The following is a 25,041-nucleotide window of genomic DNA, read 5'->3' on the forward strand; positions in this document are numbered from 1 at the left end:
CAGAGTGGTCCTAGGCCTACGCGATGAACAATTACAAAACAGAATCATCGCAAAGCCCACGGGAAACTTACAAGAAATTCTGGACAAACTACTCACGTACGAAACCACGAGGCAACACGACCCCCCCACAACAGCAATGGCGCAGCGGGAGCCATCAACCAAGAGTGCCTTGTGGACGGTGGGGTGGAGGACTACCCATGGGAGACGGACATCGACGAGATCACCCGGAAAATTGGTAAAATCCCAGCGAGGACCAACCGATCGGAAGGCGCCGACCATTCCAGGAGACCACCACCACTGCAACTGCACAAATCACTGAGAGAGGGCCCGAACAAACAAAGAGACCCCGAAGCCAAATGCGGAAGCTGCGGGGGAAACCATCCCCGTGCCAGCTGCAGGTTCCGGAACGCAAAATGCTGGAACTGCGGAAAAACCGGCCACATCCAAATAATCTGCAGAGGCAGACCACGCGACAACCTCCATGACATCGACACCTGGGCCGCAGGTAAGGTAACCCCCCACAAAAGTGGCAAAGAGACCCACAGGCACAGGGCCCTAGCCAGGGGGAGGGGGTGGTCATCAATCAGCTACTAAGCCCCAAACTAAAAATCGAGGTCAGACTTCAGGGCATCCCCTACAGAATGGAAGTAGATTTGGGGGCAGCAGTGTCCATTATATCTGGGGACACACTGACACACACCGAAGCCAGAAGTGGGCGGCGAGTACCCATTAAACACACACAAATACAGTTAGCAGACATCCAGAGGACACCCATCAAAGTGAAGGGAAGAGTCACCATCGATGTCTGTTTCAAGGGGTTTAAAGGGCCGTTAGACCTCCTAGTCACCGAGGGCCAGAGAACCAGCTTAATCGGCCTCAACTGGTTCGGTCCGTTAGGCATATGGTTCGGGGGAATAAACACTATACAACATCGAACCCTAAAATCCGTCTGCGACAGCTACGCAGATGTCTTCGATGGCACATTGGGGAGGTACAGGGGTCCACTCATTAACTTTAATCTAGATCCAGCAGTAAATCCCATAAGGCTTAAGGCCAGGAGGGTACCCTTCGCACTCAAACAAAAAATTGAGGCGGAGTTAGACAAGTTAGTAGGCCAGGGGGTACTGGAACCGGTAGAAGGGGGCCCCTGGGAGACACCCATCGTCACCCCCCTTAAACCTAATGGGGACGTGAGAATATGTGCCAACTATAAAGCGACACTAAACCGAGCAATGAAACAGCATGCTTACCCAGTCCCCACAGTGAAGCAGGTCCTCGCGACGATCCAGAACGGCGCCATCTTTGCTAAGCTCGATTTGGCGCAGGCGTATTTGCAACTCACAGTTTTCCGGGAAGCCGCAGACGCACAGACGATAGTTACCCACAAGGGAGCGTTCCGAGTCCACAGATTGCAATTTGGCATTGCTGCAGCCCCAGGCATTTTCCAAGAACTGATGGAGAGGACCTTAAAGGGCATACCTGGGGTATGCCCTTACTTTGATGATGTATTGATAGCAGGAAAAACTGAGGGAGTCCTAGCTGAGAGGTTGGAAAAGGTACTGGGGAGATTTAGAGCTGCAGGACTGAAATTAAAAAAGGAAAAATGCTCTATTGGGGTAAAATCCACTGAATTTTTAGGATACAGAATTGATGCTCAAGGCATACATCCGACTGAGGAAAAAATAAAAGCAATCAAATCAGCCCCTGCACCCAAAAATAAAGCAGAGCTACAAGCATTCTTAGGTCTCATAAACTTTTATCATACATTCCTACCACATAAAGCGGCCATAGCAGAACCACTACACAGGCTACTTGACAAGAAAACCACCTGGCAGTGGCAGGAACAACACAAACGAAGTTTCCAAACACTGAAGGAGATACTGTCCAGTAGGTCCACAGTCACCCACTTCATCGAGGGTGAGCCAATATACCTGGCATGTGATGCATCACCATATGGGGTGGGGGCAGTGATCAGTCATATGGAAAGTAAGGGGGAACAAAGGCCAATAGCATATTATTCCAGAACTCTGACCAAGGCAGAGCGGAATTATGCGCAAATTGACAAAGAAGCATTAGCAATCGTGGCAGGTGTGAAGAAATTCCACGATTACCTGTATGGCAGGAACTTCACAATATTCACGGACCACAAACCTCTCTTAGGTCTTTTCACAACCGACAAACAGACCCCCCCAGATAATGTCACCTAGGATGTTGAGATGGTCAATATTCCTATCAGCATATACATTTTCCATCAATTACAGACCGGGGAAAGAAATGGGCCATGCAGATGCCTTAAGCAGGCTACCCCTACCGGACACAGACACAGACCCAGCACCAGTGGGTCAAATCCTCACATTACAAGAACTCCCAGAATGCCCCCTAACAGCCAAAGACATTGCCACTGCCACCAGCAAGGATCCAATACTAAGCAGAGTAGCAGCATGGGTCCAAGGGGGGTGGTCAAGGGAAAGCCCAGACCCACAATTCCAGCCATACTTCAGGAGAAGGGACGAAATGTCATCACACTTAGGGTGTTTACTATGGGGAAACAGGGTAGTAGTGCCAGAGAAACTTAGAGACAAGGTCGTCTGCGAATTACACGAAGGGCACCCGGGGATCGTACGCATGAAAGCTCTGGCCAGGAGTCACCTGTGGTGGCCTGGGTTAGACAAGGCAATCGAGGAAAGGGTAGCAGGGTGTTACCAATGCCAGAAGTCTAGGCCAGAACAAGCCCACACACCAGTACACAGGTGGGAGGCGACACACAACCCCTGGTCCCGAATACATATAGATTATGCGGGGCCCTTCCAGGGTCAGACCTTCTTAATAGTTGTAGACAGCTATTCCCGGTGGTTAGAGGTAGTGCCTGTTAAGAGCATGACGTCTGCAAAGACAATACAGGTCCTGAGGGGACTCTTTGCCACTCATGGGTTACCTGATGTAGTTGTGTCTGACAATGGCCCTCAATTCACATCTACTGAATTTCAGGATTTCCTCAAGGCCAACTGGATTAGGCACGCAACATCGGCGCCCTTCCATCCCTCCAGCAACGGATTGGCTGAAAGGAACGTGAGGACAACTAAAGACGCACTGCGAAGAATTATTGTTGGGGACTGGCACCAAAGACTGGCCCAGTTTTTGCTGGCACAGCACACAACACCGTGCACAGCAACTGGGAAAAGCCCAGCGGAAATGAGGTGGGGCAGAAGACTGACAACCAAACTAGACAGACTCCACCCAGATAGGTTGACAGCTGAAACTGAACAGGACTGCTCAGCCAGATCATTGAACATCAGGGACCTAGTGTGGGCCAGAAACTACGGCCAAGGGGATAAGTGGACACAGGGAGTGGTAATAGACAAGCTGGGGCCACTATCGTACATCATAGAGGGGGAAGGGGAACGCCAGGTCAGGAGGCACATTGACCAACTCAGGAAAAGGGCCCCTGAGAACACCCCACCGGCAGCCAGAGAGTCTCAATCATCGCAAAGCCACACACACTACGAACCACTTCCATACCCGACGTCTACAACCCAACCCAACCCATTGGGCAGGGCTGATTCAACAGAGGCCGGTTCACCAAGGTCCACCACAAGGGGGTCAGAACCTACAGAGCCAGCCACAGAGACAGTGCCAAGGGATCTCACAGGAACATCGCAACCAGTAGGGCACCAGCAGAGGGGGGAGTTGCAACAGCCCACAAGGCCAAGCCTGGAGAGAGAGACTAGGCCGGACAGCTCACCAGGGAGATACCCTGTCAGAGAACATAGGCCTCCGGCATATCTAAGGGATTATGTAAGGAAATAATCAAAGAGACCCGGGAGTCCTGGATACCAGGGACCCCACAATGGGGGGGGGGAAGGGGTGTTCTGTACACAACTGCACAGCCTCGTGATTGGCTAATCCAACCGGCAGGAATTCCTGGACACCGGGTTGGGTGCCTGAGGCAAGGCGGGAGATTCCAGTTGGTGGGTTGGCTAGCGTCCGGCGGTTGCCGGACATATAAGCAACCCGGGGCATTGCCAGTCCAGTTCTACCACGTGCAGCTAAATAAACAGTCTAGATCCTGATCTGTCTCTGTGTTATCTGTCGCCCGACCGGACACAACAGGGATAGTATCAAGGTTACCTAAAATATAAGTGAGAAAAGGGAATTAGAGGGTCAGCTATACTAGACTTAATTTTTACTAACAGATATGAGATGATTAAGGGACACGGTGGCTCAGTGGGTTAGGATGCTGAGCTTGTCGATCAGAAGGTAGGCAGTTTGGCGGGTCGAATCCCGAGTGCCGCATAACAGAGTGAACGCCTGTTACTCGTCCCAGCTTCTGCCAACCTAGCAGTTCTAAAGCACGTAAAAAATGAAAGTAGAAAAATAGGGACCACTACGGTGGGAAGGTAACAGCGTTCCATGCGCCTTTGGCATCTAGTCATGCCGGCCACATGACCACGGAGACGTCCTCGGACAAACGCTGGCTCTTCGGCTTTGAAACGGAGATGAGCACCGGCCCCTAGAGTCGGAAACGACTAGCACGCATGTGCGGGGGAACCTTTACCATTACCTTTATGAGATGATAGAAGGGGTTGATGTTGCAGGAACTTTGGGGAAGAGTGACCACATGATACTGGAAATTTGTTGCAGAAAACAGCTGCAAAGATGATTAGGGGTTGGAGGCTAAAGCATATGATGAACAGTTGCAGCAACTGGTATATTTAGTCTAATGAAGAGAAGAACTAGGGATGACATGATAGCAATCTTTCACTATTGGAGAGGTTGTCACATAGAAGGACTGCCTATTCTCCAAAGCACCTGAGGGCAAGACAAAAAGTAATAGGTGGAAACCAATCAAGGAGAGATCCAACCTAGAACTAAGGAGAAATTTCCTGACAATGACAACAATTAATCAGTGAAAGGGCTTGTCTTCAGAGGTTGTGGGTGCTCCATCACTAGATGTTTTTAAGAAGAGATTGGACAACAGTCTGTCCGGAATGGTATAGGGTTTCTTGCTTGTGTAGGGGGTTTGACTAAAAAAACCTCCAAGGTCCCCTCCAACTTTGTTATTCTGGATATCTAAGCTGATAAATATGTAGATCTCCTTTTAACTTTCTGTCATGGTCCCTATAGACCTTAGAAGAGTCTTGGGTACCCTAGGGTAGCATTGTATGAAAGATCCTTTAAAGGTCAATTATAGTCTTTGCAAAGAGACCAACATTTCACAAATGGAATATAAATAGGCACAAAATCAAGCAAATTTCATCCTATAAATAGTTGGAACTGGTTTTCCAAACTTCTGGTAACAGAAATGCCTAAGGCACTTTAGTACTGAATGCTCAAAAGAGTGCTATAGCTGGTGTAGGAAGCCACCCCACCCTCTCCAGAATAAAATAGACTTTATTCTTAATATTAAAAAAAAGCAGAATAGAATATTTCCCCTGAAGGAGAAGAGGAGAGACATCTTCTTAAAGGGAGAAAGCAGCCCCAGTCTTCTTGCTATAGGAAAACAGCCTCAAGCAGAAACCTGAAGAAGCTAGTTTTTAGGAATTCCTCCCCCCATTCCACTTCTCCATTTCTTATCCTTTGTTCTCCATGCCTATGTCTGACCAACAGTGCTTCTCCTGGGAGAGTCACCCACAAAGTGGGGAGGAGACCCTGTTCTCGTATCTTTCAGCTCTGCACAGATGACTCAGCGACCTTTGGAAAGATAGACCCGGACACTGCTTCCAGAGAAGACCCTCCATTCATTCCAGCCATGGAATTGGGTTTGAATCCAGCCATCCACTAGAAAGTCACCATGCAACCAGAGTGGAACAGATCTTCCTGGGTCTTACATCAACCAGATGCCTGTGAAAGATGCAGAGAAAGGGAGGACTCCTGGATCCATTGGTCCCATGTGAAGCCTCAGAAGACAACTGGAAAGACTATGGGGGGAGCGCAGAAATTCATTGTAAGGTTTTCTTTCTTGCCTTATTTGTACTGTAATTAGCCAGTGGAATGTATTTATGGAGGATGGCATTTGAGAATGGTTGGCACAGCAAGTCCTGAACACCTTGGATTTCTGTCTGGCGGGAGGGAAATTTGTCCAGGATGTTTGAATTGCACACAAACACACACACACACACACACACACACACTTCAGAATCACACTGAGGCTATCCCTTCACCTACCTCCACGTAAAGCTCCCAGGCTACTTTTTGCTCTGTGGCACTAAGGCCTTTGCATGCATACCTTCTTGCAAAATCCATGGGGGAGGGACATGCCTTTACTGAAGAGGTAGCAGAAAAGAGGTCTCCAAACCCCAGGCCCTGACTGTGACTCACAAATGATGCTGCCCAGTAAAACAAAATATTTTGCACTGCTAGACTCAGAGTGGGAGTCCTAGGGCTCACTGTGTGCAATTTAAGAAATATTAATAGCTTGGCTTGCACACTGGCTAACCTCAGTTGGACATCGCAACATGGATGCACTTAAACCAGGGATAGGCAACCTTGCCTCTTTTATGACTCGTGGACTTCAATTCCCAGCATTCCTGAGCCAGCTGTGCTGGCTCAGGAATTCTGGGAGTTGAAGTCCACGAGTCATAAAAGAGCTAAGGTTGCCTACCCCTGCACTAAACTAAGAGCTAAGGAAGGAAACAACCCTTGAAAATGGGCAGTCAGTGGTTATGCACTGAGGCAAAAAATGGCTGTGAGGAATTTTGGGGTACGTGCACATCTGATTGAGAGTTCACAGAAGGTGAGATCAAACATCTGAAAAGAATTGGCACAGAATTGGTTTATTTGGTTTATTAAATTTATATTGGACATTATACATTTTTTCCACTAACAGGGGTAGGCAACCTTGGCTCTTTTATGACTCGTGGACTTCAACTCCCAGAATTCCTGAGCCAGCATGGCTCAGCTTGGAAACCTCTCCCTTTCCCCTCAGCATGGCTGGCTCAGGAATTCTGGGAGTTGAAGTCCACGAGGCATAAAAGAGCCAAGGTTGCCTATCCCTGCACTAACAGAACTTTTGCTCTGGTTTCTAGACTTTCACGTGTTGAAAGCTCTCTGAAGAGAATAGAGCTGGAAGGGACCTTGGAGGTCTTCTGGTCCAGCCCCTTGCTCAAAGCAGGAGAACCTATATCATTTCAGACAAGTCAGTCTCTTCTTAAAAACTTCCAGTGATGGAGCGCCCAAGATTTCTGGAGGCAAGCTGTTCCACTGGTTAATTGTCCTCACCGTTAGGAAGTTTCTCCTTAATTCCAGGTTGCTTCTCTCTTTGATCAGTTCCCAACCATTTGTTTCTTGTCCTGCCCTCTGGTGCTTTGGAGAATAATTTGACGCCCTCTTCTTTGCGGCAGCCCTTCAAATACTGGAATACTGCTATCACGTCACCCCTATTTCTTGTTTTCTTTAGACCAGGGTCTTCAAACTTGGCCCTTTTATGACTTGTGGACTTCAACTCCCAGAATTCCTCAGCCAGCATGCTTGGCTGAGGAATTCTGGGAGTTGAAGTCCACAAGTCATAAAAGGGCCAAGTTTGAAGGCCCCTACTTTAGACTAACCAAACCCAAGTCCTGCAGCCATTCTTCTTATGTTTTTCTTCATATGCTCTCCTTTTTGGGAGCCACTGCAGGGACCCTATTCTGCTGCCTCCCCCTTCGCATTAATTCTTAATCTTGTGCCAATGTAAGTATGAGTGTCACCCTACCACCATCCCCATCCCATACTTATTTGGCACAAAGCGGAGATTTGTAACGCTGGCCGGCTTACGATACTCATGTAACAGTGTAACAAACGCTTATTTGTTTTACTGTTGATATCAAGTTCCGCATTTTATAAGAAAAGCGGATCGAAATGGATGAAAGCCTTTTCTCGGCCCGTCTTTTCCTCCAAACGCGGCCGCCGCCCCTCAAAGGATCCGCCGGCGACCTTCAAGTACGCAAGAGCCACCTGACCAGGAATGCCCCATTTCAGACGTATCTACCGTCACGGAGCGTCAGCGTCCTCCGAGTCGGACGGCAGGGCCACGCCCCCTCTCCTCCTCCTCCGGGAGCTCCGCCCACAGTCTGACAGGGCCGTCACGTCACAACGGACGACGGGAAATGGCCTGTGGGATACCCTTTCTCCGGTCCAGGCAATCGCGCCGGGCGGAAGTGCGGTGATGGCGGACCTCTATGTCAAGCCCGGTGAGCTACGTGGCGGAGAAAAGGTGGCGTGTTCTTGTTGCGCGAGGGTAGCGGCTGATCGTCGGTTTCTTTTGCAGGGAACCAGCAGCGCGGCTGGAACGATCCCCCGCAGTTCTCCTACGGGCTGCAGCAGCGTCCGGCTCTTTCCAGCGGCTTGACCCGGAGAAGAGTGGCGGCGGCAAGAGAAGGAAAGGAGCCCGAAGCGGCGTCGCACCCCACCATTGCCTCTAGCCCAGGTTGGGAACGGTTTGAAAATTATTTTATTTTATTTTATTATTATTTTATTTTATTATTTTATTTTATTTTATTTTATTTTATTTATTTATTTATTTTATTTTATTTTATTTTATTTTATTATTTTATTTTATTATTTTATTTTATTATCTCTCTCTCTCCCACCCTCCCTCCCTCCCTCCCTCCCTCCCTCCCTCTCTCTCTCTCTCTCTCTCTCTCTCTCTCTCTCTCTCTCTGTGCCTGGAGAGAGCAGATTGCTTTTCTCCATTCTCCTTATTTTGGTTCTGATTCTTGGTTTCGGACTGCTGGATCACGCTGGAAACTTAAGCCTTTGCAACTCCATGAACATGTTCATAGAGTTTTCGTGGCAGCAGTGCCTCTTCCGAGATTATTTTCTTATTTCCTAATCTAGTGTAACAGCCCTGATGTTTCCATTCCAATGTATTTATAATAATAATAATAAACCTTTATTGTCAAAGTACAACATGTGTACATTGAGATTAGGTGAGCCTCCCCCTGTGCTCTCTCCCCCCAACACACAGTGACAACAAACCCTCCATCCCACCACACTATGTGAACCAACTACACCACACACCGGCCTCCCAAGTCAATTCTGCATAAGATTATGTCCCATTTAAAAGCCTAACAGCCCACGGATAAAAGCTATTTTTCAGCCTGTTGGTACAGCTGGCTATATTCCTATATCTCCTACCGGATGGTAGGAGAGTAAAGAGATACCGTCCAGGGTGTGAGTCATCCCTGAGAATCTTCCTCACTCTTCCAAGGCAACGAGCCCCATTTATGTGCAGTTCGCAAGAATAGCCAAAATTGGGGTAACTGGTTCTAAGGGGTTAGTATTTCCGAAGCAACTATGCTTAATTGATCTGCCAGATTTTTAATTTAAGGCCCAATTTTATCTCTGTGCACTAAAATGGATTAATGCTGTACACATCTTTCTCTTAACATGATCTGTGTTTGTTCTCTCAGTCGGATTGCTTGTCCCACAGTCTGTGAACCTGCCTCCTCCTGGACCACAAACCTCTTTTCAGAGAGAAGATGCCACAACACCATCTGTTGTAAAGGCTGACAAGGAATATGAAATAGAGGATGTGCTTTCTTCCTTGCATGAGGCTCTGAACAACTGTAGGAGCTGTGTGCAGGTGAGAGAGCTACCAGCTTTTCCAGGATTTTACTGTAGAATGAAATCGTGTCTCATCCTCATGTCTGACTTATTGTCTCTGTAACTGTTTTTAAAGCAGAGGTCCTCATGCCACCTCCATTTCATTCCCTGTCATTGGAGAGCTAATCTAAAGATGTCTCTAGTTGTTCTCCTATTCAAATAATGTTTTCCCTCTTCTTGTAACCCAAAGTTTGCAATATCAATGATGATGTTGTGAGTTTCATCTTTAAATGGGATTATTGCAATTCAGGCAAAACCAACATTCATTTATATAACCGTAGAGGAGGTTATATTGGAATATCAGTCTTCCAGAAAATTAGTATTTGCAGCTTGACAGAGAGCCTTTTCTACCTATTGTAACATAAAAAGTAATCTATTTGATTATGGAGTTGTCTATTTGGAGTTTACAGGTTCTGGAATAATATGCTAGCAAGAAACGGGCCATTTTCTATATAGAAGTCTACTACCTTGAGGAAAAGTAAGGTGTCAAGAGATGCTGTGGGAAGAAGTTTTTTGGATGTTTTTTTTTTACTTGCTGCATGCATTCTGGCAGTCTTTTTTTTTTAAGTTCCACAACACTTTTACAAAATTCTAAAGAAACCCACATCTCCTCAAAACTTGGGACAGCAGGCTTAAAATATAGCATGCAATATAATTTTTTTTAGATCTTTAAAGGTAAAGGTAAAGGTTCCCCCGCACATGCGTGCTAGTCGTTTCCAACTCTAGGGGCCAGTGCTCATCTCCGTTTCAAAGCCGAAGAGGCAGCGCTTGTCCAAGGACGTCTCTGTGGTCATGTGGCCGGCATGACTAGATGCCAAAGGCGCATGGAATGCTGTTACCTTCCCACCGTAGTGGTCCCTATTTTTCTACTTGCATTTTTACGTGCTTTCGAACTGCTAGGTTGGCAGAAGCTGGGACGAGTAACAGGCGCTTACTGTTACGCAGCACTCGGGATTCGACCCGCCAAACTGCCGACCTTCTGATCGACAAGCTCAGCGTCCTAACCCACTGAGCCACCGCGTCCCTATAGATCTTTACAATGTTTTAATTCAATTCTTGTCATAAAGTCTTTATAGATAAGCTTTAAGGACTGATTCTACATCAGGAGGATAGGAATGGAATTAGCTGAGAGGATAAACAAGTATGTAGGCAAATGATTCCAGGGTTTGTTGATTTGGTCTGATCATAGCATTATTGAATGCTTTGCTTTTCCCGCATCTTAGGAAAGGACCACGAGAATGGCCTTCTGCTGTGGCTAGAATTTGTAAATATGATCCCCAAAAGAGATACCTGATAATAAGAATTGGCTTCTGTTTTCAGAAACAGGTTTGTGATGATATCCATAAACGCTTGGTAATTCTGCAGGAAATGTGGACACAAGGCAAATTGTCTTCCCCTGTAAGAAAAAGGATGGGAATTCTAACAGAAGGTAAGGAATACGTCTATGGCCTGCTATATCACAGTGGTGGTTTCTGTTTGTAATCTTCATCCTCAGCTGTGTTATGTGCTAGAGGTAGCAGAAATACTGCTTTGATAGAATTGGCAAAATTCCATCTGAGGGAACTCGGATACTTAAACCAAAGCAGTTTTCTTAGCAGCGTATAACGCTGCTGGAGAGTAGTTGACTAGGATCATTTTTCCTGTTGTATTTTTAGCTACTCTTGGATTATTCTGGAAGCAGAACCTATTTCATGGTTCTGCCTCAGGTTCTCTTTTGGGTTTTAGAGAGAATTTGGGGTTGTCCCTCAAGCTCTTGGACAACTTTGCACTATTTGGAATTGAAGGGCAACAGTACAATTGGCTCAGACTATATATCTCTTGTGGCTTCAGAAGGCCACTGAAGTGAATACAAGTGAAGTTGGGTAAGAGCCTTAGTTAGCCTTTTTGTGGCCAAAAGAGCAGGGAAATGTCACTATTTTTTTCTACTCTTATTCGGTCTCCTCAGTTACTGTTAAGAGATCCTGTTTTAGTTGACCCAATCCTTTTGGGGGAGAGAGTGGCCAGGAAACACCTGCAGGGCAGGTATAATTACTTGAGGGAATTGGCTGATCTTATCTAGTTATTTGGGAGGCATTTGAGCCAATTGATCTTTATGGTTATATTTTATAGATTGGAAGTAACTGTATAAGATTTGGGATGCTGTCTTATTTTTTTCAGAGCTCAAGAGTCAGCATTGGGATGTAGCTGATGAGATTCATCGCTCCCTAATGGTGGACCATGTTGCTGAAGTAAGCCAGTGGATGGTGGGAGTCAAAAGGCTTATTGCTGAAACAAAGAATTTGCCTGGAGAAGATCCACTGCAGTAGAACATAAGCAAGGAGTCAACCTGTTTGGATCTGTATGCTTAAAAGATTTGCCTGAGCCCAGGAACTGGCCAATATGAAAATGGACCCTGTCTGCAAGGCAGCCTGGTCCAGGGAGATTTGATTTCCTAACCATCAGAGGAATAATTTTATTTCCTTAACAGCTGTCTAATTAAAGTTGCATTTTCCAACTTGATCATATCATCATGAGAATTTTTCTGATAAATTTAAAAAAACTTTTTGAAGAAGATGACAAATTAAAAATAGCAATTTTGCAGATACTTTTAAATTGTATAGTGAATCCTAAGTGCCATACTGGTGTTAAATTTAAAGAGTTGTTAATATAGCTACTGTAAAGTCTTCCTGTTTATTTTTTCTTGACAAGTGTGTTCCATGTTTGCCTGCAGAATTCACTCCACCTCTGTTCTCTAAAGTGTGCCTGTTGTACAAAAACTGTTTTCTGTTACTAAAATCAGGATCAGATGTTAAGATAAATTTTAAGAAAATTATTTTATTGCAAGACTTGATTCCTATTCGTTTTAAATGGTTGTAGTAAAACTGTATTTTTCATTTTATTGATTTAACTGGTTGCCTCTGATCTCTTTTCTTTTGTAGCTGATAGGAACAGGAATAATTGCTGTTTGCCCTACTATTTTATAAAATATCTGGAAACAGGTTTAAATGGCAGCAAAGAAATTCATGAAAGAAGTTTAGTAAACCTGAGTAATTTCCCTGCGTAGAACAGTGGGTGGGGCTTGATGGCCTCGTTACTACTTGCATTCTCTGGGGCTTTTAATGGAGGGATGCTGTTGACAGCTTTTTGCTCTGCCAGCATTCAACATTTTTGAAGTTGTGATTTTTCCTGGATTTGGCATGTAGTTTTTAATATGTGGATAAAATAGTAGCATGTATCAATGTTTGTTACACTATGAAAGTTTCAGAGAAGTCAGTGTGCTTGGGTGTATGTGTGTATGTCTTGCATTTATGATCAAGATAATTTCTAATTAGGCTGTGTCATTGGAATTTTGAAAAGCTAGTTTGTTTGGGTTGTCATGGTGAATTTGTAATTGATCTGATTCAAAGAAGTTGTAAAGGAGATAGCTTTTATTGGCCTTTTTCGAAACACCCTCCTTCTTGGTTAATTAATTAGTTTTTAAAAAAAATTTTTTTGGTGTAACGTAAAGTTGGAAACCAGATTCTTTTTAACCTTCAGATTCTTGTGCAGTTTGTTCCAATGTTTATAAATTTCAATAATTTCTCTTTTCACTCATGCCTCTATAAATGTAATTTTATGCCAATTATTTATCAGTAAATGCACGGCTACTGTTGGTTTTTCTTGTTATAGCTGGTAGTATCTTTCATGTTCTTTCTAGCCAGGTGTTAATACTATGTTTTGTAGTTCAAATATATATCTGCGGTTGGAAGGTATGATAAATTTGTAATAATGAAAATGGATTTCTGCCATCCTTAAGACGATTGATTTCTTGGATTCTTCTTGATTTATAGATACGTTTTTCAGTTATGCTTCTCTAGCAATACTCCAGTCTTGGCCTCCATTGGCTTGTCTCAAGTAATCTGTGCTCAACGACTTTCATGCAGTTATATACTCATGCTTGCCTAGGAGTTATAGTGCCCTTCAGAGTCAGATCATTGTTTATCTAGTCAGTTACTGTGGTCATTATTACTACTTGATCTAATTAACATTAACTGCCACCTGAGACTTCTGCACGATTTAGTTGTTAGGTGAGGGCACTTGGGGATTTTCCTAAACATCTAATAAGCAGTTTTTCCGAGGACATGGTAAGCCCTTGGCAACAGAAAGCGATTCAAACCCCTGACAGAATTGCCTCCATGTGGCTTCTTTGATTCCTGGGTGTCCTTCACTTAATGACATCCCAGGGTACAGAAAGAGCTGCCAATGGAACCTCTGAACAAAACCTTTCAGAGCTCCTGTAGCATGGGGGAACTGCCAGAGGTCTGCAAAAGAGTTGATGTAGTTCCAAGTCTTCAAGAAGGAAGGGGGGAAAAAAGTGGATCCAGGAAACTAGATACAATTTAGCCTGATATCAATACCTGGAAAAAATAATCAAGTAGATTTGTGAGCACCTAGAAATGGACAATCACTAGAGCCCAGCATAAGTTTGTTAAAAATTGATCATGCCAGACAAACTAATATGGGGCCCTTATTTTCCAAAGCACCTCAGGGAATGACAAGAGGTAATGGGTGGAAATTCCTTAAAAGGAGATCCAATTTAGAACTAAAGAGAAATTTTCTGACAGCGAGAACAATTAACCGATGGAACCAATTGCTTCCTGGAGTTGTGTGGACACGATTGCTGGAGATTTTTAAGAAAAGACTGACAGCCATTTTGCCCAGGATGGAATAAAGATACCTGGTTTGACCAGGTACGGTAATTGGAGTAGAAGAGGGGTCCCCAACCCCCGGTCCATGGACCAGTACCGGTCTGCATCATGCCAGCAACTGGTCCTCACAAACAAGGAAAGCCCCATCCGTGGGATGCAGGCAGCACACAAAACCAAGGCCCCTCCAGTCCGTGGAAAAACCTCTCTCCACGTAACCGGTCCCTGGTGTCCAAAAGGTTGGGGACCTCTGGACTAGAACATCTGCAAGGTCCCTTCCAGCTCTGCGATTCTATAAGAACTGTAAGTAGTTACCTGTCTAGATTTAGCTGAAGGGAGTTTATCCGAGGAGACACTGCTTGTAATAGCATGTGCCTCTGATTTGGGAGTGTGTTGAGAGTGGCTTTTCCATCACGGCACTTACAATATGGCACAGCCTATCTCTAAAAAGTAGGCTGGTTTTCTGTAAGATTTTAAAGACTGGGTTTTTGCGGAGGAGTCTTTGGGGCACGATTGCGATGGCCTAGTTTTATTGTTAGCCACAATAATTATTACATTTTAGTATTTTATTCTTCTCTGGATGTTTTTACTATATTCTGGTGTGCTGTGAGCTGCCACAAGTTAATGAAGATTTGGCAACATTCATATCTGATATCATGATAAATGAAGGACTGAATGACAGGCTGACACTGGAGCCAATGCTGCAGCCACTTCTGATTGATAAAGGCCTGGTATTGGAACCAACAGCGGTACCAGACCTGAAGTTGAGCAATGGCAATTTATGCTCCTCTTTTTGCTTTTTAGAATCTTTTGTTTCATGCTTGGAATTCTCCCTTTTCTTGTTAGCCGATTCCCACTCCAGGGAAATCATCATGGGGTTGCTGGCAACTGGCAGTGCATTCAGGATCCCACTATGGACATTCAAGGAGAATGCCAGTTAGGGAAGGCAGTTTGTTGCCTCAGTTGGGGTACTTGTGAAATGGTAAGTGTTGCAGAATGGGTGAAGCCAATCTTTAGCTAAGGCTTGTCACGTAAGGTAACCTTACTGATGCAACTTACTTTCCATGCTGAACCTTCTGCATCACTGTTTCAAACTGTTACATTGTTGTTCTAATATATACGTTAGTTTTTTTTTATCATCTCATTCTACCTTGCTCAATCTATTATTCCCTGGCTCATATTTGAAAGACAGAACTTCTATTGATGCAGGAATTCAAATTAAATTCAGTGACAGATGGCTTTCCAGCTTTTGCTTGAATAGCTGAATTGTACCCCATAATTGACTCCACTGTCAAAAAGAGTTGATTGGCAACAGCTAGCTCTGTACTGTTTCCAGTTATTGTAGAGCTATGAGCTCTCAAATCAGTCTAGATACGGATGTCGGATTGATTAGTCTGAAATTACCTAAGTTCTTTTTCTGGTGACGTTAAGACATTTACTGTCCTCAATCAGCTGGCATGTCACTCATTCACAAATTCTTAGCATTAGTTCACATACAGAAAAGCCCATGACTTTTTTGAAAAAAATGATTTAGTAGTGGCTGTAGCAGCACTACTATTACTATACCGCAGTGCAGCGCATTGGTTTTCTTCTCCAGGTCTCCAGGATTTACTTTAACCATTTTTTTAATCAGTCCTCTTGTTTAGTTTAGTTTAGTTTTTAGTTTTATTTGATTTGTATACCGCCCTTCTCCCTAGGGACTCAGGGCGGTTCACAGGGCATATATAAATAACAATACAATACAATACAAAAGTTAAAAAAAAGATTAAATCAATGCCCAGTTAAAAACAGTAATACAATTCTAAAACAACAATTTAAAACCCAAATCCCCCGTCAGGCCAGACCAGCTAATTCAAATAAATGGGTCTTCAGGCCACGACGGAAAGTTCGGAGGTCTGATGCCATCCGGAGCTCCACCGGCAGTTGGTTCCACAAAGCCGGGGCACCCACAGAGAAGGCTCTCCCCCTGGGGGCCGCCAGTCGGCATTCCCTGACTGGAGGCACCCTGAGGAGGCCCTCTCTGTGGGAACGCACAGGGCGGAGGGGAGTTGATGCCAGCAGCAGGTGGTCCCCGAGGTAACCCGGACCCATGCCATGTAAGGACTTAAAGATCATAACCAAGACCTTGAACCTCACCCGGAAGACAACTGGTAACCAATGCAGGTCGCGGAGCAAAGGTGTAACATGGGAGTACCGGGAAACTCCCAAGACAACTCTCGCGGCCGCATTCTGTACCAGTTGGAGCCTCCGAGTGGTCTTCAAGGGAAGCCCCATGTAGAGAGCATTACAGTAGTCAAGGCGAGAGGTCACGAGCGCATGAGTGACCGTGCACAGGGCGTCCCGGTCCAGATAGGGCCGCAACTGGCGCACCAGGCGAACCTGGGCGAAAGCCCCCCTAGTCACGGCCACTATATGATCTTCCAGGGTAAGCCGTGAATCTAGGAGGACTCCCAAGTTGCGAGCCCTATCCACGGGGGGTAAGAGCTCACCCCCCATAGAAAGAGATGGAACGTTTTGAATGTCCCGGGATGCCGGAATGCACAGCCACTCAGTCTTGTCAGGGTTGAGTTGAAGTCTGTTCCTCCCCATCCAGACCCGAACCGCCTCCAGGCAACGGGACATCACAGCGAGGGCATCACTGGGGTGGTTTGGGGTCGAAAAGAAAAGTTGGGTATCATCGGCATATTGATGATACCCAACTCCAAAACCACGAATGATCTCACCCAGCGGTTTCATATAGATGTTGAACAGGAGAGGCGAGAGAACCGACCCCTGAGGAACTCCACAAACGAGAGACCTAGGGGCCGATCTCTGCCCCCCTGCCAACACCGACTGCGAGCGTCCCAGGAGATAGGAGAACCACTGAAGAACTGTGCCTCCCACTCCCAATCCCCTAAGACGCCGCAGCAAGATACCATGGTCGATGGTATCGAAAGCCGCCGAGAGGTCTAATAGGACTAGGACAGAGGAATATCCCCTGTCCCGAGCCCTCCAGAGATCATTCACCAGAGCGACCAATGCCGTCTCCGTGCTGTACCCGGGCCTGAAACCCGATTGGTAGGGGTCCAGATAATCCGCCAGCACTTTATCCAATTAACATGGTACGTTATTGGGACAATCCCAATCCCAAACATGCAGGTCCCTGGTTCTTCTATAAGCTGTTACTTGCTTATAAATATTTTCTGTGGTTTCTGATTTTAGTTCAGTTTCAGATTTCCTTCATGATTCACAGGAGATATATATATATATCTATTTAATTCACATATGACGGATATTCATCGTGAATGCAGATATTGTAGTGTAGTTTTTAGGATCTGATATAGTTCCTAGGTGATGTGAGACACATAGGCAAAAAGTTAGGTTAGAAAATGATTTTTAAAGGATCCAAATTTTAAATTGTTTTAAGCCTTTAAATATCCTTAAGCAGCATCAGCAGTCTGGGTGCACTATTTTCACCAATCATTGTACATAGGCCATGTTACCATAATTTCACCTGAGGTAATTAGAAAATCAATAATGTTCAGAAACTGTTTTATCATGATACTCCCTTGCAACATATTATCACTTGTATCTCCAAGAAGAATGCTCAAGGGTAGCATATCTAATTCCCAAATCAAGCAATATTACCACCACCAATACTTTTACTCTACAAGAATTAAATTTGTTTGTTTTGCCCATCTAGTCTCTTTACAGCTGTGAGACAGTGATTTATTTCTGTCATGGATGAATGAACCCGTTCAGTATAAGTACTATAAATCCCCATGATTTATGGTTCTGAATGAAGCTGTGAGGTCCAGAATTGGCAGAGCTATACTTTCTCCAAGTACACGTAATTCATTAGGGCAATCAAACCACTTTTTATCTCCAAGCTGCTTTTATGGATTAAAAACCTACTGTTTCAGAATTAAAAACGAAGGAAGAGATCCTTATTTATAATTCTGCCCCTTAGCATAGAAACTTTTCTAATTTTTACTGCAGTACAACAGTCATCAAATGACCTTGGTCTATCTTCTGGCATAAGCACCATTATTTTGAAATTAAAATTCTCAGCAGCTCTAAACAGCATGGCCAACGGGGAACAATAAAGGATCCTAAAGTCAGACATGTTGGCCATTCTTATTCTGCAGCTATGAATGCACAGAAGACTGCAGTTGTCTCCTGCCTGGACTTTGCTACTTATTCCATTTTTTTTGCATATGCATGTGCATGCCCTGACAACCTAGGAAAACCTTCAAGGTGGCTACATGAAATTTCAGAAGGACATAACCCCCATAATAGTTTGTGTGTGGCATTGTCATGATTAAAAAAGATTCTAATCAAAACATTTGCAGTCACACCCCACAGATTTTTTTGAACTGAATGGCAATGATCCATAGAAGGTACTGTTGCGCAGTTTATACTGCCAGTTCAGATTAAAGTTTAGATTGACTCTGTTTCCCTGTGCAGGATCAGATGCTTTAGATGTGTTTATCTTTTAAATTGTGTTGAGTACAACAATGTTTTTTATTATCTTATTCTCGAAATCTAACAGTGTGGCTTTTTGCCATGGCAGTCTTGCAGCTACATGGAATTCACTGTAAAGTGGATTGTATCATGTCTGTATAAACACTGTAATGGTCTACATGTAATAAAACTGGTTGAGCTTTTTAAAAAGATGAATATAAGAAATATTTTAAAATGATTATTTTACTTCATTTCAAAGGCACCTTAATCTGAAATTTTTCAATGTTCTCAGCACCTGTTTTATACATGCTCTTGAACAAACAGGAATGTCTGCATATATTTCACTCAGTTCAATTTGATGGCCCCATTTAGCAAGATCCAAGAATTGTAAATAGAATTAACAGTGATGAATTGAGGAAAACTTTTAAGAAATCTGCAGATATTATATTGACTTATCCAGGCAAGAGAGTAAAATGTTTTAATTCTCAGATTCAAATGCAATACCACTGGACATTAGCATTAAAATTAATATATTATTAAGATTAGTAGACAAAATCTTGTAATGTTCATCTTTTTATTGAATATTCAGGTAAATATTTCACATTAATACAGGCTACATAAAGTAGAGCCACTATACGACATGAAATTTACTCAACATTTTTCCTTTTAAGTATGTAAACAATTATACATGTATTTACCACCCTAAAAGGTTGAAATCATGTAATCATCTAGTTCTCTGTTGCATACAAGGAGCATTCAGTAGTGTTTAGCCAAAAGCACTAGCTTTATCCGATTTGAGTTCAAAATGGCTAAACTAACTGGAGAACAGAATCAGCTGAATAGGTAACTCAATTTGTTCTTATAACAATGGGCTAACAAGTTTCTTGTAACAGCCCACAGTGGAAAAAATAGTTTAGTTAGGCACATTAAAAAAAAATCCCAAGTTCTTCCAAGGTCAGAGACTTCTCCAAACAAAGTTTTAAAAAAAGTAAAAGAAAAGGAAATATAGGCCCTCCTAGATTAGTTGACATATTTGAGGTGCATGTTTCCAATGTGAGGTGCCCAGGTACCAGGCCAAATCTACAATGGGAAAACAACATAAAACAGGGTATTAATTTCATGGAATACTTGGAACAAGACAGTAAAGATCGAAAGAAAATTACATTTAGAAGGTCCAAAACCTAAGCACCTAACTAATTAAGCTTGATTCCAATTCAAAATTCCAAGGAAATGCTATGAATACAGCATAGTTAAAATTTCAGTAAGACAGTTGAAAAAGAACACAGCCTACTTCTTGGCAAGATAGAACAATGTGGGATAGACAATACTACACTAAGATCTGCGGTTGGCTGATCAACTGCACTCAGCATGAGGTTCTCAAAAACAACAACAACCCACATCTGAATGTAGGGAAGCATGCGGTACGGATTCTCAAGGTTCTGTCAGGCCCAGTACTCTTCCCACATTTTCATAAATGATCCAGATGAAGGAACAGAAGGGGAAATTAATCAAGCTGCATATGACCCAAAGCTGGGGGAACTGTTAACACTTTTGAAGATCAACTCAAGATGCAGAAGGATCGTGACAGACTTGCGTATTGGGCCCTATCCAGCAAGATGCAATTCAGTGGCAAGGTAAGTAAGGTCTTGCACTTAGGCAGGAAAAACCAAATGCACAGGTACAGGATAAGGCAGTACCTGGCTCAACAGTAGAGCCTATGAGAGGGATCTATGTGTCCTGATGCAGCACTGCCTAAGTATGAATCAGCAGTGTGCTGCAGCTGTCAAAAAAGCTAATGCACTTCTAGGCTGCATCAACAGAGGTCATCAAGAATACGGAAAGCGATAGTACCACTCTGTATCACATCTGAGGCCATATTGGAGTACTGCATCCAGATCTGGTCAGCACACTACAAAAAAGACATTGAGGCTGTAGGAAAAGTGCAGAGAAGTTCAAAAAAAGACGATAAGGGGTCTGGAGGATAAATCCTATGAGAAATGAGTAAAGGAACTAGGTATTTTTAGCTTAATGAAGACAAGGCTAAGGAGAGCCATGATAACAGCCTTCCGATACTTGAACAGCTCAGCAAGAAAGAGGGTTGATTTATTCTCCACAGCACTTGAGTAGGACAAGAAGCAATGGGTGAAAGTTTGTCGGGGAAGAACCAATTTGGAAATCTGAAGGAATTTCCTGACAGTAAGAACTATTAAGCAATGGAACAGTTTGCCTCCCGAAGTTGTGAGTGCTCAGTTGCTGGAGGCTTTCAAGAAAAAAATTGGACAACCATTTGTCCCAGATGGTTTGAGAACTCCTACCTTGGGCAGGAGGTTGAACTAGAACAGGGGTCCCCATATAATCCGTGGCCTGGGACCGGGCTGCGGAAATGGCTGGCCAGTGCGCGCATGCGTGGGTGCGCATTCTCCCCCACTTGTAGCACCCGAGGTCCCATTTACGCATGCGCACAGGGCAAACAGGGATGCTAGCGCGGGATAGGTGTCCGCAGCCCGTTCGTGCATGCGTGGCTAGCCCGGGTGGTTTGTGCGGCCTGTTCGCGCATGCACAAATGGTCTGCTAGCCGCCGTGGGGTGTGTGTGGCCGTTCGCACATGCGCATGGCACCAGCAATGCTGCATGTGCGAATGGGGCTACTAGTGCCGCACCAGTGTGCATGGGCCCAGGTTCATGTGCGTGCACACCAATTTTGAAGCTGCTCTCCTTCCCTCCGGTCTTCGAGCCGAAAGGTTGGAGACCTCTGGACTAGAAGACTTCCAAGGTTCCTTCAACCTCTACGATACTATAAAGAGTGACCAGATTTTAGAGACGTAAACATCATAAAAGTAATATTTCATTTTTACAGTGAGGGAAAAAATTGATCACCTGCTGATTTTGTACGTTTGCCTACTGACAAAGAAATGATCAGTCTATAATTGTAATGGTAGGTTTAACAGAGAGACAGAATAACAACAAAAAAATCCAGAAAAACGCATTTCAAAGTTATAAATTGATTTGCATTTTAATGAGTGAAATAAGTATTTGACCCCTTTGCAAAACATGACTTACTACTTGGTGGCAAACCCCTTGTTGGCAATCACAGAGGTCAGACGTTTCTTGTAGTTGGGCACCAGGTTTGCACACATCTCAGGAGGGATTTTGTCCCACTCCTCTTTGCGGATCCTCTCCAAGTCATTAAGGTTTCGAAGCTGACGTTTGGCAGCTTGAACCTTCAGCTCCTTTCACAATTTTCTATGGCTAGGCCACTCCAGGACCTTAATGTGCTTTTCCTTGAGCCACTCGTTTGTTGCCTGGCTGTGTGTTTTGGGTCACTGTTATGCTGAAACAGCCATCCACGACCCATCTTCAATGCCGTGGCTGAGGGAAGGAGGTTCTCACCCAAGATTTGATGGTACATGGCCCCGTCCATCGTCCCTTTGATGTGGTGAAGTTGTCCTGTCCCCTTAGCAGAAAAACACCCCCAACGCATAATGTTTCTACCTCCATGTTTGATGATGGGGATGATGTTCTTGGGGTCATAGGCTGCATTCCTTCTCCTTCCAAACATGGAGAGTTGATGGCAAGGAGCTCAATTTTGGTCTCATCTGACCACAACACTTTCACCCAGTTCTCCTCTGAATCATTCAGATGTTCATTGGCAAACTTCAGACGGGCCTGTACGTGTGCTTTCTTGAGCAGGGGGACCTTGCGGGTACTGCAGGATTTCAGTCCTTCACAGCATAGTGTGTTACCAATTATTTTCTTGGTGACTATGGTCCCAGCTGACTTGAGATCACTGACTAGATCCTCCCGTGTAGTTTTGGGCTGATTCCTCACCATTCTCATGATCATTGAAAGTCCACGAGGTGAAATCTTGCATGGAGCCCCAGACCGAGAGAGACTGACAGTCATTTTGTGTTTCTTTCATTTGCAAATTATCGCACCGTTGTCACCTTCCTACCAAGCTGCTTGGTGAGTCTTGTAGCCCATTCCAGCTTTGTGTAGGTCTACAATCTTGTCTTTGACATCTTTGGTCTTGGCCATGGTGGAGAGTTTGGAATCTGATTGATTGCTTGCTTCTGTGGACAGGTGTCTTTTATACAGGTAACAAGCTGAGATTAGAAGCACTCACTAAGAGAGTACTCCTAATCTCAGCTCGTTACCTGTATAAAAGATACCTGGGAGCCAGAAATCTTGCTGACTGATAGGGGATCAAATACTTATTTCACTCATTGAAATGCAGATCAATTTATAACTTTTTTGAAATGCGTTTTTTCTGGATTTTTTGGTTGTTATTCTGTCTCTCACTGTTAAAATAAACCTACCATTACAATTATAGACTGATGATTTCTTTGTCAGTAGGCAAACATATAAAACCAGCAAGGGATCAAATACTTTTTCTCCCCTCACTGTAAGTAGTTCCTACCAGCTGTTATCCTTCAGTGCGACTTCAAGAGGACGTGGATTTCAATATATTTATCCAGAAATCTGATCTGAATAATCACACTGGAGGGATCTAAGCTCTCTCTCTCTCTTTCGCCAGGTTTGATTCTTAGTGACTGCCTGGACCAGTCCCTGTAGTTTTCTTGACAAGTTTTCAGAACCGGTTTGGCAATGCCTCCTTCCTTAGTGTGAGAGAGAAGGAGTGGCGCAAGGTCACCCAGCTGGCATTGTGTTTAAAGTAGGACTAGAACTCCCAGTTTCTTATCTGGGAGGCTTAACTTTCATAGGCTTTCTAAGTTCACATTAATTTATACTAATTTGCATGAGCTTGGAAAACAGAAATCATCTCTGCTCTCATGTTCAATGTTTATTATTTCAGACCAAAGTTTGAACTTAAAAGATGATTACTGCACCTGCTGAGCTTCAGTACATTCAGCTGAATTTTGAACAACCTTTATCATGGGATTCCATGCTGGATCTGGAGTATGGAGTCCATTGAAAAGAGGACCACCTGGTCCATCAGCAAGCTGAGGATGAGAGGGTATTATAGTGCCTCCGTACATGGAAATTGGTAGGCCCTGGAACAGGAAAGGGAGTATTAATTCACATTTAACAGGACAGAACCTGGCCTACTATTATTTAGAATAAGTAAAGATACAAAGATGGAAGTCTCTTCAAAGCATTTTCTATTTGTTGCAATACAACTGAATGAGACAATGGAAGAGGTCTATCACATTCTAAAAGGCTAGGAAACATACAAAAAGGCATTGTTAATTCCCAGATTTTCATACAATTTAAAGGTAAAATTTAAACCTATTTCAGATGGAGATGCCCTTTCCATATAGGGCCAGTTTATTTTCATTTATGTGAAAGTGGTAACTCAATAAAGTCCTATTTATTTGGCTTGTCCCCAAATTCTTTCCTCTAAACTAGGGCTCCAAAGCTTTCTTTGCAACTTAAAATTTTATTTCTAATAATAATTTAAAAAGATTCAGGAGAATTGCAGCACCTTTGGGGACAGGACAGCAATGCTTGGTTATTCCCTGTCAATGCCCACCTATTTTCCTGAGCATCCTTGCCTACTTTGGATTTGAATATTGCCCTTTCTTATAATTAACTCATATAACATTGACAACACCTAATTGCCCTTTTAAACTGGATTTACTAGCAACTATTCTGAGTGAAACAGGATGAGACTGTATTATCTCTGTAAGTGTAATGACTGGAGAAGAAGTTTAAAATTTATTTAGGTAACTGCAAGGATTTTGAAACTCATGTGTCTGAAATAGAAAAATTCACTGAAAATACTATGACTCACAGAAAGTATGGAAATGAAATGAAACTTATTAACTCTATTGTAGAAATTTTGTAGAAAATGCAGCATGTGAGAAAAGACACACTGAAATACATTGAAAAATACATGAAAATGTACTTTAGAGAAATCCACAAAACTGTTTGGCATAGGCTGCTGGAAAATATTGGAGGGAGCCACTATTCCAGAATCATCTCTCTCCATTGGTTGATGTTGGGAAAAAGTGCCTGGATCAGAGAGTTGCTGATGTACTGCATGATTTCCCATTACAGGCTGGGACCAACTGGACAGGCCTTCTAAAAAGACAAAAAAAAAAGCACTTATTAAAAATTGGACAAAAGCCTGGAATTCCTTTTGTGGTTTCCTCTGTAATCTTATTATAAAAACAGAAATGCCACTTCTTCCAGTCTCTTTAGTGAAAATGTTTGTGGCAGTAGTCAAGGAAGAAAAAACCCAGTTATCAGCAGACAGATCTTTCTTTATTGTACCTCAAAGAAACAAAAAGTCTTCCTTCTTTTCCTGTCTCTAAAAATTCAAATGTGGTTTTCCTTCCATCTCCCAGTCTCTTCCCTTGTGTCATCTTCTGCTGTGTGCTAACTTCTTAAAA

The 25,041-nt window shown here is 43.7% G+C and overlaps 2 protein-coding genes across 8 annotated transcripts in view; one reads left to right on the top strand and one right to left on the bottom strand.

Annotated features, from left to right (window-relative positions):
• Window positions 1-7,901: 7,901 nt before the first annotated feature.
• Window positions 7,902-15,853, top strand: SRA1 (steroid receptor RNA activator 1). Its single transcript, XM_081323245.1, has 5 exons — window positions 7,902-8,168; window positions 8,246-8,404; window positions 9,390-9,562; window positions 10,903-11,011; window positions 11,740-15,853. The coding sequence occupies exons 1-5, from the start codon at window positions 7,943-7,945 to the stop codon at window positions 11,886-11,888; spliced, it is 816 nt and encodes a 271-aa protein (XP_081179371.1). The 5' UTR covers window positions 7,902-7,942; the 3' UTR covers window positions 11,889-15,853.
• Window positions 15,854-19,246: 3,393 nt separating this feature from the next.
• Window positions 19,247-25,041, bottom strand: part of LOC308666175 (ankyrin repeat and KH domain-containing protein 1-like) — a 117,126-nt gene continuing 111,331 nt past the window's right edge. For all 7 annotated transcript variants that reach the window (XM_081324773.1, XM_081324768.1, XM_081324771.1 and 4 more), the window contains exons 33-35: window positions 24,555-24,730; window positions 23,536-23,700; window positions 19,247-19,769 (exon numbers count right to left, since the gene is read on the bottom strand). In XM_081324773.1, coding sequence (XP_081180899.1) covers window positions 19,710-19,769; window positions 23,536-23,700; window positions 24,555-24,730 — 401 coding nt within the window. In that variant the 3' untranslated portion in view covers window positions 19,247-19,709. The remainder of the gene's footprint in view (window positions 19,770-23,535; window positions 23,701-24,554; window positions 24,731-25,041) is intronic.

This window comes from Vipera berus, assembly GCF_964194415.1.
Source record: "Vipera berus genome assembly, chromosome: 3".
Taxonomy (NCBI): Eukaryota; Metazoa; Chordata; class Lepidosauria; order Squamata; family Viperidae; genus Vipera; species Vipera berus.

Bases quoted from the DNA above. Each gene is read 5' to 3' on its own strand.
- SRA1 (XM_081323245.1), top strand. From the start codon at position 7,943: ATGCCCCATTTCAGACGTATCTACCGTCACGGAGCGTCAGCGTCCTCC. The intron at 8,405-9,389 runs GTTGGGAACGGT...TTGTTCTCTCAG, and splicing joins CACCATTGCCTCTAGCCCAG to TCGGATTGCTTGTCCCACAG. The intron at 9,563-10,902 runs GTGAGAGAGCTA...TTCTGTTTTCAG, and splicing joins ACTGTAGGAGCTGTGTGCAG to AAACAGGTTTGTGATGATAT.